At 37.8% G+C, this 14,179-nt stretch overlaps 1 protein-coding gene across 1 annotated transcript in view; it reads right to left on the bottom strand.

Annotated features, from left to right (window-relative positions):
- The window catches only part of CFTR (CF transmembrane conductance regulator), an 86,505-nt gene that overhangs the window by 55,300 nt on the left and 17,026 nt on the right, over positions 1 to 14,179 (bottom strand). The window contains exons 4-10 of the mRNA XM_058805750.1: positions 11,280 to 11,495; positions 10,282 to 10,371; positions 8,820 to 8,983; positions 8,221 to 8,346; positions 4,186 to 4,432; positions 1,795 to 1,887; positions 1,055 to 1,237 (exon numbers count right to left, since the gene is read on the bottom strand). Of these exons, the coding sequence (XP_058661733.1) occupies positions 1,055 to 1,237; positions 1,795 to 1,887; positions 4,186 to 4,432; positions 8,221 to 8,346; positions 8,820 to 8,983; positions 10,282 to 10,371; positions 11,280 to 11,495 (1,119 nt within the window). The remainder of the gene's footprint in view (positions 1 to 1,054; positions 1,238 to 1,794; positions 1,888 to 4,185; positions 4,433 to 8,220; positions 8,347 to 8,819; positions 8,984 to 10,281; positions 10,372 to 11,279; positions 11,496 to 14,179) is intronic.

The raw sequence follows: 14,179 nt of genomic DNA, 5'->3' as shown, positions 1-14,179 counted from the left end.
ACATCATCTTGTGGACAATCTCATGCTCTGGGTCCCTTGCTCTCTCTTGTGGGGATCATTAATGAAAAATAAGAAGCCTTGATCATACTGAAATTGATGGGTCCTTTGTCATTGACTCCAACAGACCAAAGATTTTACCCCATGCAAGTAAAAGAAATTTTCACCTATAATTTATTAAACAGGAGAAGCATAATGAACATTTGTTTTAACTTTCACATTTCCTCAAAAAACGCAGTGGAGATGAAAGTCTCATCAAGACTCATCTAATTACTAGCTGTTCAAAGAGAACAAGAGTATCACAGTTCAACTCATTTTATATTAATGATGTTAATTGGATGTGTCATCTGCAAACTAAATGCATTGATAACATTTTGGGGTAGTAAAATGATGAATAATCTAAACCACAATTTTTCACAGGACACCAGCAGTTTCAGCCGCATCTCCCCAGGCTTTCACGTGGGTCTCAGGAAGCCCAAGTGAGGCACTCTAGGGACCGGAGCTGAGTCATCAGGGACACCGCAAGTCCAGGGCACACACACCTGGCTGTATTCCTGTCAGCACTGTCGGGTTACAAACCATCTTGTGTTCAGTTTTTTCCTTAAAATATTAAAAAGGCAGGGAAAAAAATCCTTTCTAGCACACTAAGCCATCAGTATATCTATTCTATATTTTTCATTTTTTTAAAGGCCAGGAGATTCTCACCATGAGCCTTAACTTTAGGTTTCAGTTTGCATTACTCCTGTAAAATTTCCTTTTACTTCCAATGGGGAAAACATTTTTTCATTAAATTGCTATTTCCTTATAATTCTGTAACCTTCTATTACAAAAAAATATCCTGCAAACTCTATCTCAGAGTGGCCGCAGTATAAAACTTCAAGCAACTATTTCAGTGAAACTTGCAGATTATCCATAATTTTTCCTGCAGCCATCATTTCTGTAGCAAGCACAGGATAGCAAGAATGCAGTAAAAATAGAGGTAACAATACAGGTAACAACACAGTATTAGTCCTTACAGTTATTAGGACTCTAATTGAACCAGCAGAAACAGAAATACCTTGCCTGCTCCAGTAGATCCAGAAACAGCCAATAGCTGCCCCTTCTCAATCTTGAAATTTATGTCCTGAAGAACAGGAGAGGCATGAAGGGGAAAATTATTGAAGAAGAGATTTCTGTCAGTGCTAGGAGCTTTGCTATTGTTGTTTTCCTGGTTTGCTTTTACAAATAGCTCTCCAATTCCCTGCAATGATATATATTTGATGTACATAAAAAATAAATAAAGCATGCATATACAGAGTATACATGTACAGATACACATCATGTATATCATACTACGTATTTAGGAAACATATGAACTTACTTTTCTCATGTTACTTTTCCTATCAATAAAATACTGATTATATTATTGAATATATATTTTTAATGTATATATTGGATTTATGCCAAAATTTGTGCACACAAACAAAATTTGCTTATTATAGAACTGTTTTCTAATGTTTATACATGACATAGCCTGATCCTGTTTTTAGGCTGGCCGAAGTCAGTAATAACTACTTATTACAGGCCTTAACACTTATTAAAAGGTTTCTTCCCAAGTTTCTCAATGTGTACAATTTGATATCATGCATTACTTACTTGCTAAGTATTCCTTACCTGCTGAAAGCTGAAGCTAGTTAAAAAGAAAGAGTGTAGGCTGCTCTTTTTAGAGAGTGTCATAGCAAATATTAAAAAAAAAAAAAATATATATATATATATATACACTCTGTGTTTTAATATAGTTTGGGTAAAAGTACCAACCTCATCCCAAAAAGCTGTTACTTTGTCCAGCTCAACCCCAGTGGTTGTTAGATTATACTCCAGAGCTTTATATTCTTTTTTCAGCAAGAAATCCTAGAAACACCATGAAAGCAGATGAAACAGTAAGGGACAAGGTCATATTGCACAAAGCAGTCTATATTTGCCTACACAGAGCACTAATATTTCTGGTGACACTTTTGCATCACAGTGCTTTCAGCAAGAGGCATAAATATAAATTATACAACATTTTTGGATGCAGAAGGAAATGTTTTTGAAACTACCAATTCTTTCATTGCTAGTGAAAACATAGCCATAAAGGTACTTGGTTCTGATTTAGAAACAATATCAAAACTTGGCACTTGTTTCACTTTCAGGACTTGTATCTGGCAAGATCATCCCTCTGAGTTTAACCCTTTGAAAATGAAGCTTTGGGTTTGGAGTAAGATGTAGAAGGTTGCACTCGGGTAAACAGTGAAACAAAGCAGCTACATGCTGGTATCTCCCTTTGCCAAAACTGCAAGAGTTTAAAAGAGTTGGAATGATCTTTTCACCAACAAAAATAAAAGGCAGATAATGATCCTGGCAAGTGCAGCACTGATGCAGTGTAATTTCAAATGACACGTTAGCAACCCAGTGCTCATGTTGCCTTCTGGGATAGCATTAGGAAATAAAAGTAAGGCTGTGATAATGTAGGAAAGGCAGCCTCTCTATTCCATTATTTTATTAAGGTTATATAGTCTGTAGATATTGTCTCCTCCAAATTCTACTTTTTTAAAAATTATTTCTAAGCAAATAGATCTACATGGGTAATACAATGGAAAACTTAAACCTCATGGAGAAATCAGTTCCCAGCAGTACACCTGCAAATTTCCCAAGTAGAACAAGAAGGGGGGCTCTGTTGGCATAACAATTAGGCAGCTGATTGAAAGGGCAGGAACTGAAAAACTGGAAGGTATGACACACATGATTTATGAAAAAAAAAAAAGCTGTGCTTTCATAACAAAGGGGTCATCCAGTGGAGCTCCTGTAGCAGTGATAGTCAGATTCTGAAATGATTCTGAAATGTCATGGTCTAAAAAACATGTGAAAATACAATAACCCAGGGGATACACCTGGCCTGGTCAACTCTCTAAACTGATGTGGAAATTAAATCAGAGAGGTGTGTGAGTGGCTTATTATTCTTGTTTATGTTTCTCAAGACTAGTAAGACTAGTAAAGGACTTTGGTGTTTTGGGCCTCTGTCCTGTCTGTCTATGGGGACTATACTGAACCTGCCACAAAGAGATGATTATTTATGGGTTCTGGAGCACCCATTTGCTAATATCTCCAAAGACAAGCAAGCATTCAGTGAAGTGAGGGCAATGATTTGACAACTGAGCTTGCCAGTCCTGTGACTGTGTCCAGGGCACTGGACCTTCTCTTCCAGGAAACAGGAGAGACAGGATACTTCCACTGATGCTTAAGGAATTTGAGAGCACAAGGAAAGCCTATGATGGAATCTAACAAAGCAGCCTTCTGAATGTCAAATGGAAAGGTTTGTAGCTAGATTTCTTGAATTTTCTGCCCAGTTGAAATCATAAAAATCCCACACCTACTTCTTATTCTAGACTGAGGTTCAGAAATCTGATTAAGAACTTTATGTTCTGTATTAGTTATTTTTATCCCACTAAAAATGACAAAATCTATGTTCTACAAAAAACCCCACATCTATAAATATGCAATGAAAAATGTCTAAGATTTCACCCCAAATAGTGTAAGAATTCTCTTCTAGGGAGTAATTTCAGAACAGCAGGTAAAAAATATAGGATTAATCAGAATCCACCCTGATTTTACTCTGCAGATAAGCCTCTCATGCTGGTGCATGAGCAATTGATCTCAGTAGGTAAGGTGGATAATAATTATTTGACTGGTACCTTAATTATGCTTGCTACTCATAATGAATGAGATGCACATTTGCATAAAATGCACAGTTTCCTGCTGCTGTTGTCACAAATGTCCAGAAAAAGAAGATCTGTGACTGCAGCTCCTGGAAGCCATGCTATATAAAACATGTACTAATTTTGAACTTCCTTTTCTGAAGGAAAAACACCTCTTAAGCACCACGAGTCATGATTTTATGAAGTTTCTTGCTCTGCAATGAGAATAACTAACTAAATGTCATGATTTAAAGAAAAAAAAAAGCAGCAAGCTGGTAGCATGAGATCTGTGTGGTTATGCTGCCTGGGGAACAATATCAAGATTTATAATGACACTTCACGGTGTTTAATCAAAGCAACATATATTCAAAAAGTCTGCATGGAGGCTGTGTGCTTTTGCTGATCACCTGACAAGATAACACGATATGAAGAATTAGCTTACGTACTTGGGAAGATTTTAGTCTATGCACTGTACCTGTATTTTGTTTATTGCTCCAATAGAGTCATACCAGGTCTGCACAGAGCCGGGAAACTGCCTGGTCACTGTCATTCGAAGAACAATGCAGAAGGAAATGGTGGTGAATATTTTTCGGAGAGTAATTCCTTTAATCACAGCATACGGAAGCACAGCCAAGAACACCACAAAAAAGCCTGAGAAGAAGAAGGCTGAGCTGTTGAAATATCTCACATAAGCAGCTTTTCGAGTAAGCTTCAGTTCAGTTCTGTTAAAAAAAAAAAATAAAAAGTACAAATAATTAGTGTAGGATTTCACAGTTTACAACTTACAAATATTTTGGATGGAAGTGTTGGCATAACAATTAACTCAGAGGTTTACTCATCCTTCTTCTTTTCTAGAATTGCAACTAAAAAGTAAGACTCCAAACTATTTCTGGGCCTAAAATATCATTAGAGTCAAATTTTGACATCAATGTTCAGAGATGTCAGACAAAGTAACAATAATCTGTCATGATTTACATACTGAATAAACCACAAGCCTCTACAATTCCTGGCACAACAAACCTCAAGCATCTAACACTGTGGTATGTGATGTATTCCCAGAAGAATCATCCCATACTCATTTAGATGCATAACTCCTATAGAAAAAAGATACTTTGAAATGCAAGATTTGCTAAATGTTATCTTAGAAAAACCTTACAATAGACAATCTGATTATAAGGTCATCTTCTTTTGCATGGCAAGCTACTAATGGCTGTGAATTAGGATGCCACTTAACCTCAGTTTGAAGAGGTGGAAGGCAGGGAGTCTGCTCTCCACACTCTTTTCTCCATGTCAGCTCACTCTACAGAGAGGCTTACTGACTCCTGTGCAGTCAGGAATGCAATCAGTGATTACTTCTAGCTGTTTCCACAAGGTCCATACATCTTATAGCAAGCTATTAAATAAGAAGATAAATAATCCAGGGGATATAAGTGATTTTCTGAGTTGATAGCTCTAACTCACAGTGCTGCAGATTTCTGTTGACTGCTCTCATTTTGATCCTGTTCAGTTCACATCCCCCAGATGCCCTGCAGCTCAGTTTTACCTGGACAGAAGAACCTCTGCTGCTGTGACAGAGCAGTTGCTCTCCTGCAAGAGCAATTAACTGGGGCTAGAAAAGGTACAAGCCCCAAGATGCCCATTCACTGGGTGAGTGCTGACCACTGGAGTACAGTGCAGAAGTTTGCAGTCACATTGCTGATGGCAATATCTGGTGTTGCAAGGCTGAGCACCACAACCTTTATGTGTCTTCTCATATTGACCCAGTGTCTGTATTTCTTGTTAAGTCTGTATTTCACAAGAGGAGCATGAATAAAGTAGCCAGATGTGCAAGTCATCACCATGATAGAGTTACTGCCTGGGAGAAAGGGCCTTGTAAGTCCCTCCAGAGCTTGCATGAAACTGCCAGTGGCAGCACAAAATAAGGATAAAAAAGATTGTGGGACTTGGTGTTCATCCATTCACACATAAATGTCTGGCTAGAAGCTATCAAAAAAAACCCTCAGTTCTGAAGAACACAGCCCTACTCAAAGAGGGAGAATGAAAGCACTAGCAGCTTTTTCAGTATCCCAAGCATGAATGACAGACTGATGCAGCCACAAGCAAAAGTTTCCCAGAGGTGGTCCTGTCTGTAATACAGACTTGAAAGCTCTGTAGACAACATACTTACTTGGGACAGGTCTTGCTGATGCAACATGGGGTCTTTGAAAAGAGATGTAAGCTACCCTACGAGCCTTGTGCATATACAGAGTGTAGACCAGTGTAGGCCTGGTTTTCAAGTGGTGCTGCAGGAACCAGTACTAATACATAAGCTTGAGATCTTTTGCTTAGTGTAATGATGTGTCTCTGCTGGCAAACTACAGACACTTCCAACCTTCACCTCCTCCTGGGCTATGCTATGGTTCACAGGAACAGTTTGGTGGGGTGGTTTTTTTCTTCTCTGAATAGATTGCATAGCCCATAAGAGTGCAGGTATGTTTATTCAGGCACCTGTTATGAACAATTATTTTCAGTGCAGACTTAAGAGGGCCCAGAGCAGACAGTCTGCATTTGGTGTCTTTGAAGCAGATTAAACTGGCTTGTATCAGAAAATGCCAGCATGCCAAAATCGTTTTGTGATGACTGAGTTGTAACACACTGGCTAAAACACAGACATGGCTTCAAACACAAGGTCTTGTTTGCTAGCAGCTTAGCAAGCCAAAAGACTGGGAGGGCCTGCAGAGCTGCTTCCACAAGCCAAATTCAATTGAAACTCTGATATTCCTGGGTTGACTTGCTCTGGTGATGTCTTCACTGAGTGACCTGCTGGATGACTTAAAAAAACTTATGGAAGAATCATAGAATTATATGATGGTTTGGGTTGGAAGGGACCTTAAAGATCATCCAGTTCCAACCCTCCAGCCATAACCAGGGACACTTTCCATCAGAACGGGCTGCTCCAAGCCACATCCAGCGTGACCTTGAACACTGCCAGGGATGGGGCATCCACAGCTTTACTTGGCAACCTCTGCCAGTGCCTCAACACCCACATAGGGAAGAATTGCTTCCTAATATCTAATCTAAATCCACCCTACCTCAGTTCAAAGCCATTCCCCTTTGTCCTATCACTATGTACCCTTGCAAAACATCCCTCTACTAATTGCTTGTAGACTCCCTTCAGATACTGAAACACCATAATAAGGTTTACCCAGTGCCTTCTCTTCTCCAGGCTGAATAATCCCAATTATCTCAGCCTCCCTTCATAGAAGAAGTACTCTGATCTTGAAATATTGCTTGCATTCTTGTCTTTTAAAAATCCATGTTTCATACAGTAACTCCAGCATTACAAAATTTACTGTAAATCATTATAGAAAATATAGCTAATAAAATAACAGTCCAATTTCCAGGTTTCTGTGTCCAGTTTGTGAACTACAATTTATTTAATTAATTTCTAGAGGATTTGCTAGCATGATGTGCTCTCAAATTTCCTAAAAGCAATACATGTGACTAAGTGACATCAGGGGAATAATAAACTAGTTCTATCCTTGAGCTAGCACTCATGACCTGGATTCAGACTGAGTTTCTCTGATTGTTTATAGTAAATAATTACAAATTTTAATGGTAAAGAACACTTCACTTTCCCTGGATTGTCTTTCAGAAAGCAGCTGAACAAGAAGGTGTTTGTGGGACAATATAATTTTATGTCTGTTATTTACATGATAATATGACACTTATATTTCTTTTATTTTCCCAATCACACACCTGGCACAGAATTTTATTTCTCTGTAAAAGACTAAACAAACACAGAGGACACATGGGAGAGTTTTCATGCAGCGTCACCCATCAATAAATGTGTCACTTCTCCTCCCTCTCCCCTGAACTCCTTGCCCATAACAAAGACTTCCTTCTCACAGGTCTCAGCTAACTTTTACCTCCTTTCCCCTTCAGGTCTGGTAGTTACAGTTCAATCCTTATATTAATTGAGAAGATAAGCTTTCTACAAGGCCATCTACAGACAATAAATGTTAATGTAAATGTGCAGGATAAGTACATGGATCTAATTTACTCCTTCCACAGATTGTATGTAAATTTTATAGCCAGGTTTATTGCATTTCTCAGAAAATGGCTGCACAGGATTTGCATTGTTTCCTCCACCACAGAATAGGGACGTCTGTTAAGCCTTAAGTAACCGGCACAAAAGGGCTTTTTATTTTAAGATGAGGACAGGGCTGGCCAGAAACAAACACAGATCCCACAATTGTTTTACCTGCGCAAAATAACCACTGAAACATCGTTAATACAAATGAGGAAGTAAACAAAAAAAAATTTTTTTTAAATCTCACCTCCATAGTAAACTTAAAAAAAAAATTGGGAAAAACCCCAAGCTGCAGTGTGGGAATGCATGGTTAGTTTATTGAGGATTAATAGTTGTTGCTTTACTTCTTAACTAACATGACCACAGATGATGTTCATAGACACCTAATTTTTTTTTCTGAGCACATAAAAAATTTGTGTAAGAAATGAGTACACTTACTCACGGATGTTTTCAATCATTTTTTCCATTGCATCTTCCCAACAGTAGGCTTTAACTGACTGTATATTTTCAATTATTTCTGAGGTGATGACAAGTCTCTCATTGATCTTTCCTGCTCTCTTATTCCTACAAAGTAAAAAGACAGTAGGTCAATCTTCATCTTTTTCATCCTGTATAGGCAGCTTTTATCCCATTATATCATATGAAAAGAGCTTCTATATATGCCTCTGCTTAAAATGTTTATTTTAACAGAATTATTATGGAAATATAGAAGAAATTATTAGAAATCCAATAATTGTTTCAAAAGGAGAAAATACAAACTCTAAAAAGAATGGATCAAGTAACAAACAAGAAGTTTTAATTCTAAAAATTCTAGATTTAATGCTAAATCTAACACTATTTGCTCCATGCTAGATTTTCAATATTTTTAAGTTTAGACACTTGCTTCTACAGAAATTTTGTCTGTAACTTTCCCTACACAGAAAACACTCATCCTACGTAATGTCCTAACCAGAGTCCTTTAATCAAGTGGTAGAAACTTCTTAAAACCAATGTGTTTCAGGAAAATATATTGAAATATTTTAAAACATTCTTGTCACCTGTATTTCATCATCATTTGTCCCAGCCAGGCTTGGAATAAGACCATGACTATTAGAAAAGCAAGTCCAGAAAATGCAGAAGCTTCTAACATATCCCAGAGCAATCCCATCAGCAGTGCCACTTGTAATGGTGCAATCCATACAAAATGAGCCAGGGCAAGACCCTATGGAAGGCCACAATAGAATAAAAATGATGAAAATTAGAGGTGCGCTCTGAAAACTGCATGAAAAGGAAGTAGTCAATAAAGTGACACTTTGAAAAATACATTGAAGAGTGGTACAAATATTTCCAGTAGAAAAACAAGTTTATAAAGGAAGATTGGTGATCCTGAGTACATAGCATTCTGGGTGTTAATTATGACGACAGTGCAGCAATACATATACATTTCATGCCTAAGCTTTGATTTTTCTAAGGCAAAGTTCCATCTGCAGCTGCCTATTTGTTATGTATATGCATGAGGAAAAGTCACAGCTTTGTAAAAGTAAATGGAATTTGGCATCAATGCTGGCTTTTTCAACCACTGGGAGATGAAAAAAATACTTGTAAGAATCTTCTGAGTGTTTTAATCTGATATAGAAGGCAAGTATTACTTTGGTGAAGAGATGAGTGTTGTATGAACACAACTAGTTCAATGCAGTTCCCATTCAGGAGATTTTGGAGTGAACCCTGTGATCAGGGGCACAGGGTGTGTGTTACTGCAGCTGCACTGCTGCAATGACAGAGCACTTGTCCTAACTTGTGCAGCACCAGCTGACTCTACTCTGTACAGTCATGCAGTGCTTCATAAATGCACCCTGCAGCTCCAGCCATGTGTCTACAGTCTCTCTGATCTTGTGTCTTTCAAGGGAGGCAAATCATATCCTACCAAAGGGCCAATTAAGCACACTTGAAGAACAGAAGTTCATGGAGTTTCAAGTTTCTAAAGGCATTAGCAGGGATTTGCTGTAGTCTCTAACAAAAAGAAGTTTTACAGGAGTCTCTCTAAGGCAGATGTCTGACTTCCTAACAGTCTTACATGAACAATCCCTTTTTAGTGGACTGGGTAATAATAGGAGCAGGAGGTTAAACCTCATTGCTTGTTCAATGACAGAAATGGACTGAATCACCTTAGTAAAAAGATACAGTCATCAGGAAGTAGGATGTAAGGGTTGAACCAGCAAGTTCTATGAAGCTGTTTAACAACAGTTAGTCTCACTGGACTGAAGAACAAACATGTTTTTATAAGGCAACTGCTTTTTTGGTTTCCTCTTCTAATCAGCATAGGAGATAAAGTATGAGAATGAGCATTTCTATGGCTATGTGCTAACATATTTCCTTAAGGTAATGAATGAGTATTTTGTCTACAATGAGCACTCAGGGCAGTTCTCCATTTCTGCTCCTTTCTTCCTCAATATCTGTCATGAACAGCTTGACATTGGTATTTGATGGATCATCAAGTGAATTAAATAACCTATGACGCACCTCATCAAACTTGTTCAGGTTGTTGGAGAGAAGACTGACCAATTGTCCAGTACTTATTTTATCTAGAACTCTGCTTGACAGTTTTAGGATCTGTAAAAGAAAACCAAACCATAGAAAATTGTCATCATAAGTTATTTCCATAAAACACAATAAATAAAGATAAAAATAATAAGCAATTATGCAGCAGTGTAAGTAATAATCCACTTATTTGTTTGTGCTGTAAAGAAAGTCTCATTAAACTTGTTATTTATGTCACTTGAATTCAATATAACCATTAAATTGCTTTAAAAATATTGATGTATTGACCTAGTCCTTCTTTTCTGTTGAATATTTTATAGATATAGATGTATATGCTAATGCAAGTTTTAATTAAGCACACATGCTGTGTGCTGCTGTGCATCCTTAAAAATCTCCTACTGTTGCCTCTCTTGAAAAATATTTTTGAAAGATGCTTTCACAGTGAGCTTTACACTAGAATAACTAACATGTTTGTTTAAATTATCTTCTTTGGGCATTTCTTAAAAAAAGAAACTTTAAATCTTTGTATTTTTGAGCATGTGATGGGTCATTATCTGTTGACTTTTCATGCTATAATGATGTTACACAGTATCAGTCAAATTTAATCCCTTCAATGACACATTTTTTGTTTAAGTTTTCACCTTTAATTCTCTTTTGAAGATATTCTTTGGCCACCAGCATGTTGTTCTTCCTCTGCAGTACGCATTTTTAACAGGAGCACAGTGGTAAAACAATAAAAGCATCTCACCACATATGCAGCATGTCTGAACTCACAGAGGCTGATTTCAGTCCAACCAGCTGTAGACAGGTATTTAATTCTTTGGACTGGGAAACTGAGAGCTGTCAGAAACTGTTAGCCACATTATCCTTCCGTGTACTTTGTGTACCTTAACAAAACTATCAATCTTTCAACCAACTAGTCTAAAAGTTACATAGAATACAGACAGAGGCTTGGCTTTGGGTGTACATGAAACAATTACCTTCTTATAAATCAAGCTAAACATAGCTATCCTCATTTGCATTCCAATGTGATGAAGACCGAATATAGCAGGGTGGATAAGCAGTGTCCTCACAACAAAGAGGAGGCACAAGCCAATGCCCAGGTAGTAGGCTATGGATCTTTCGTCAGAGTTGTCTGGGTCATAGGAAGCTATTATTCTCCCCAGCAGAAGGGGCTGCACAGCTTTGGTGACTTCCTGTAGAGAAAAACAAGAAAAGTAATTTTGGTCAGCAGTTGGTTCATTTTTTCCAAAATGGTTAACATTTCAATTCAAAGTCCCACCAAACAAGATTTGAAGTCTTATGTCTTAAATGAGGAAGTCAGGCCTGTTTGCTCTGCAAACCACAGAAAGTTGCAGTAGCTGCACAGGAGAACAGACAACTCACTGCTATCTAAGTCTGTGATGCTTCTGCAATTGCACCAAAGCAAATCTGGCTTGTAAATTTTGTTTAATCATTTTCTACAAAAGTGACAACTGAGATTAGCTTCCACATTTACTTTACAGAGTTGTAATGGATTAGCCATATCATATGACTGAATCTAGTTTATCAGGCTGGAGCTCTGTTTTGGCCCTAGGGAGCAATTGTCACTGCACTTTACTGGACTTACAGGACAAGGGAAGCCTCAGAACTACCAAAATTAACCCTACCATTCTCACAAGACAGTGAGAATATAGCTAAAACCAAAAATAAATGGAAATTGGAACAGAATAAAAGTATAAATAATTGGATCATCTACTAAACAGTTCTAGACACTGTATCCAGTTTTGTAACAAAAGCAGGAGGAGAAGAAGTAAATGGTAGGGGAAGCAAGTTTAATAAAGGTCCCAGAGAGAAAGCATTGGAGGCCCCAGTACTTCCCATCCAGGGATGAGCAACAGGATAGAAAACCAGGGTAGGAGAGGAGAAAGAGATAAGGTCAAACCACTAAACTGCAAGGTATCCAAATGACTTTCTAAAGCCCTGACTTTACTTTAGTCTGCTATTACATTTGTCCTCAGACTCCTTTTCAATTGTAATAAACCCCATCAGTGTTACCTCACCTTTGCCTTCCATTTCCCTCCCTGCCTCATCATTCTCATACTTTCACTCCTCTAACCTCATTTTTTCCATCTCTGCCTCTTGCCTTTCCTTACCCAGTCTTTCTCCAAGAACTGCAAATATCACCTGTGTGCTGTGGTTAACCTTTTGCTTCATCTACTGCATGAGCTTCAGAGGGACATGAAGAAGTATGTGCCCCCTGGCTTCACTGTTATGCTCAGTTTAAAAATACATAGTGCTATGAACTCCTTATTCTTCTTTCTGTAGTGTTGCAGCAGACAGCACCTGATACTTCCAAAGTAACAAGAAATTACTAAATTCTTCTGTACAGAGCTGTGTTAAATTCTGCCCAAAAGTTGCCAGTACTGCCTTCCAGATGAAAACCACACAGACCACCATAGAGATTCAGAAGGGAACTGGTGAAGTTCAGCTGTAATTGAAGCTCTACTGTGATAAATAGATTGGGGAAAACACCTTTAGTTTTTGGGTTTTTTTCCCTTCTCCTTTGGGTTCTCTTATACAAAAGCAATCACAGGTACTTCTATAACCAGGACTGTAATCCCTTTTGAATGTTACTATTGGTGGAGCTGATTTCATTACTCACTTTTTCCACAGAAGAGGCAGAATTTTACATCTTTAACAGCATACCTGTACCATGTGCTACATTACCCAAATTACCCACCCTGCTGTGTATCTGGAGCCAGCTTTGACAAAGACTTCAGTGTTATTAGTGGGCAAAGGGAGGAGTGTTTATTAAAAAACACATGACCCAAGACAGCTGTGCTTAGACCATATGCATCCCAAAGCATTGAACCAAGACTCCCCAAAACTCATAAAATACAAAACAGTCACCTCTCAAGGACAATATAGTGTTTTCATATTCTTGGAGATTCCAAGATAAGCTTTTCTATATCAGCTTAAAATAGTGACATTTTTTTTTTGTGTGTTTACTTTTATTCCAGTGAAAATTACATGTTCTGCTGCTGTGTTTGTTGTGACTATAAATGTATTGCATACATTTCAAGCTTGCTGGGAAAAAAGAAGATTTACAGACTAGAATAGTGGCTGGCAACAAGCCAAGTCATACACTATTTCATGGGGTATAAAAGTCCACTGGTTTACAACAGAGATTTATCAGCTTGCTTACCAATTATCTAGTCTACATACAAATCAAAGCACAACTGCCTGGTTTTCATTTCTCCTTTTGTAAATTCAAAATTACCCACTGATATAAATATGAAACTGATTAAAACAACCTGCCTAAAAAAAAGAATGGAATTTGTACACCTAAGAGAAAATTCCATTTTCAAGATTCATATTTTGCCTTTGCCTGTCCTTATTCTCCTCTCTGCATTCATCATAGGCCACCAAGAAACCCGTAAGTGTCCCCCTCACAATAATCTTAACTAAAAGAGTAAAGATTATGAAGAGAAATGAGATTATGACACAGCACATTGTGCTAATCTGACCTGGTATGATTATTCTTATGCAACAGCAAGTTTTATGTTAGGTGTATCCCCCATATGTTGAAACACTCTGCATTTGAAGACAATAATGCCCATCTCTTCTTTGGCACATGGCCAAGAAGCACTTCCCTCCCTGCCTCCTCACTCACACCCGTGACCCATATGCAAGAACTTCAGGAAATCCTCATTAAGGTCCCTTGGGATATGATACTAAAACCACTTCTAAGTTAATGTTAGCAGCTGTTGTGCCTGAGTAGAAATATAAATTTCATTACAATATATATAAGACCAAAATACAAACAGAATCAAATTGATCCTCACAGCAAAGTACCTAGTTGGCTAATTGCTATCAAGCTAAAAAGCAAGATTTTTGT

This window comes from Ammospiza caudacuta, chromosome 5 (genome assembly GCF_027887145.1).
Source record: "Ammospiza caudacuta isolate bAmmCau1 chromosome 5, bAmmCau1.pri, whole genome shotgun sequence".
In the NCBI taxonomy this organism is placed as follows: Eukaryota; Metazoa; Chordata; class Aves; order Passeriformes; family Passerellidae; genus Ammospiza; species Ammospiza caudacuta.
The sequence above is the reverse complement of the archived record's forward strand: the minus strand, read 5'-3'. Positions and strand labels throughout refer to the sequence as shown.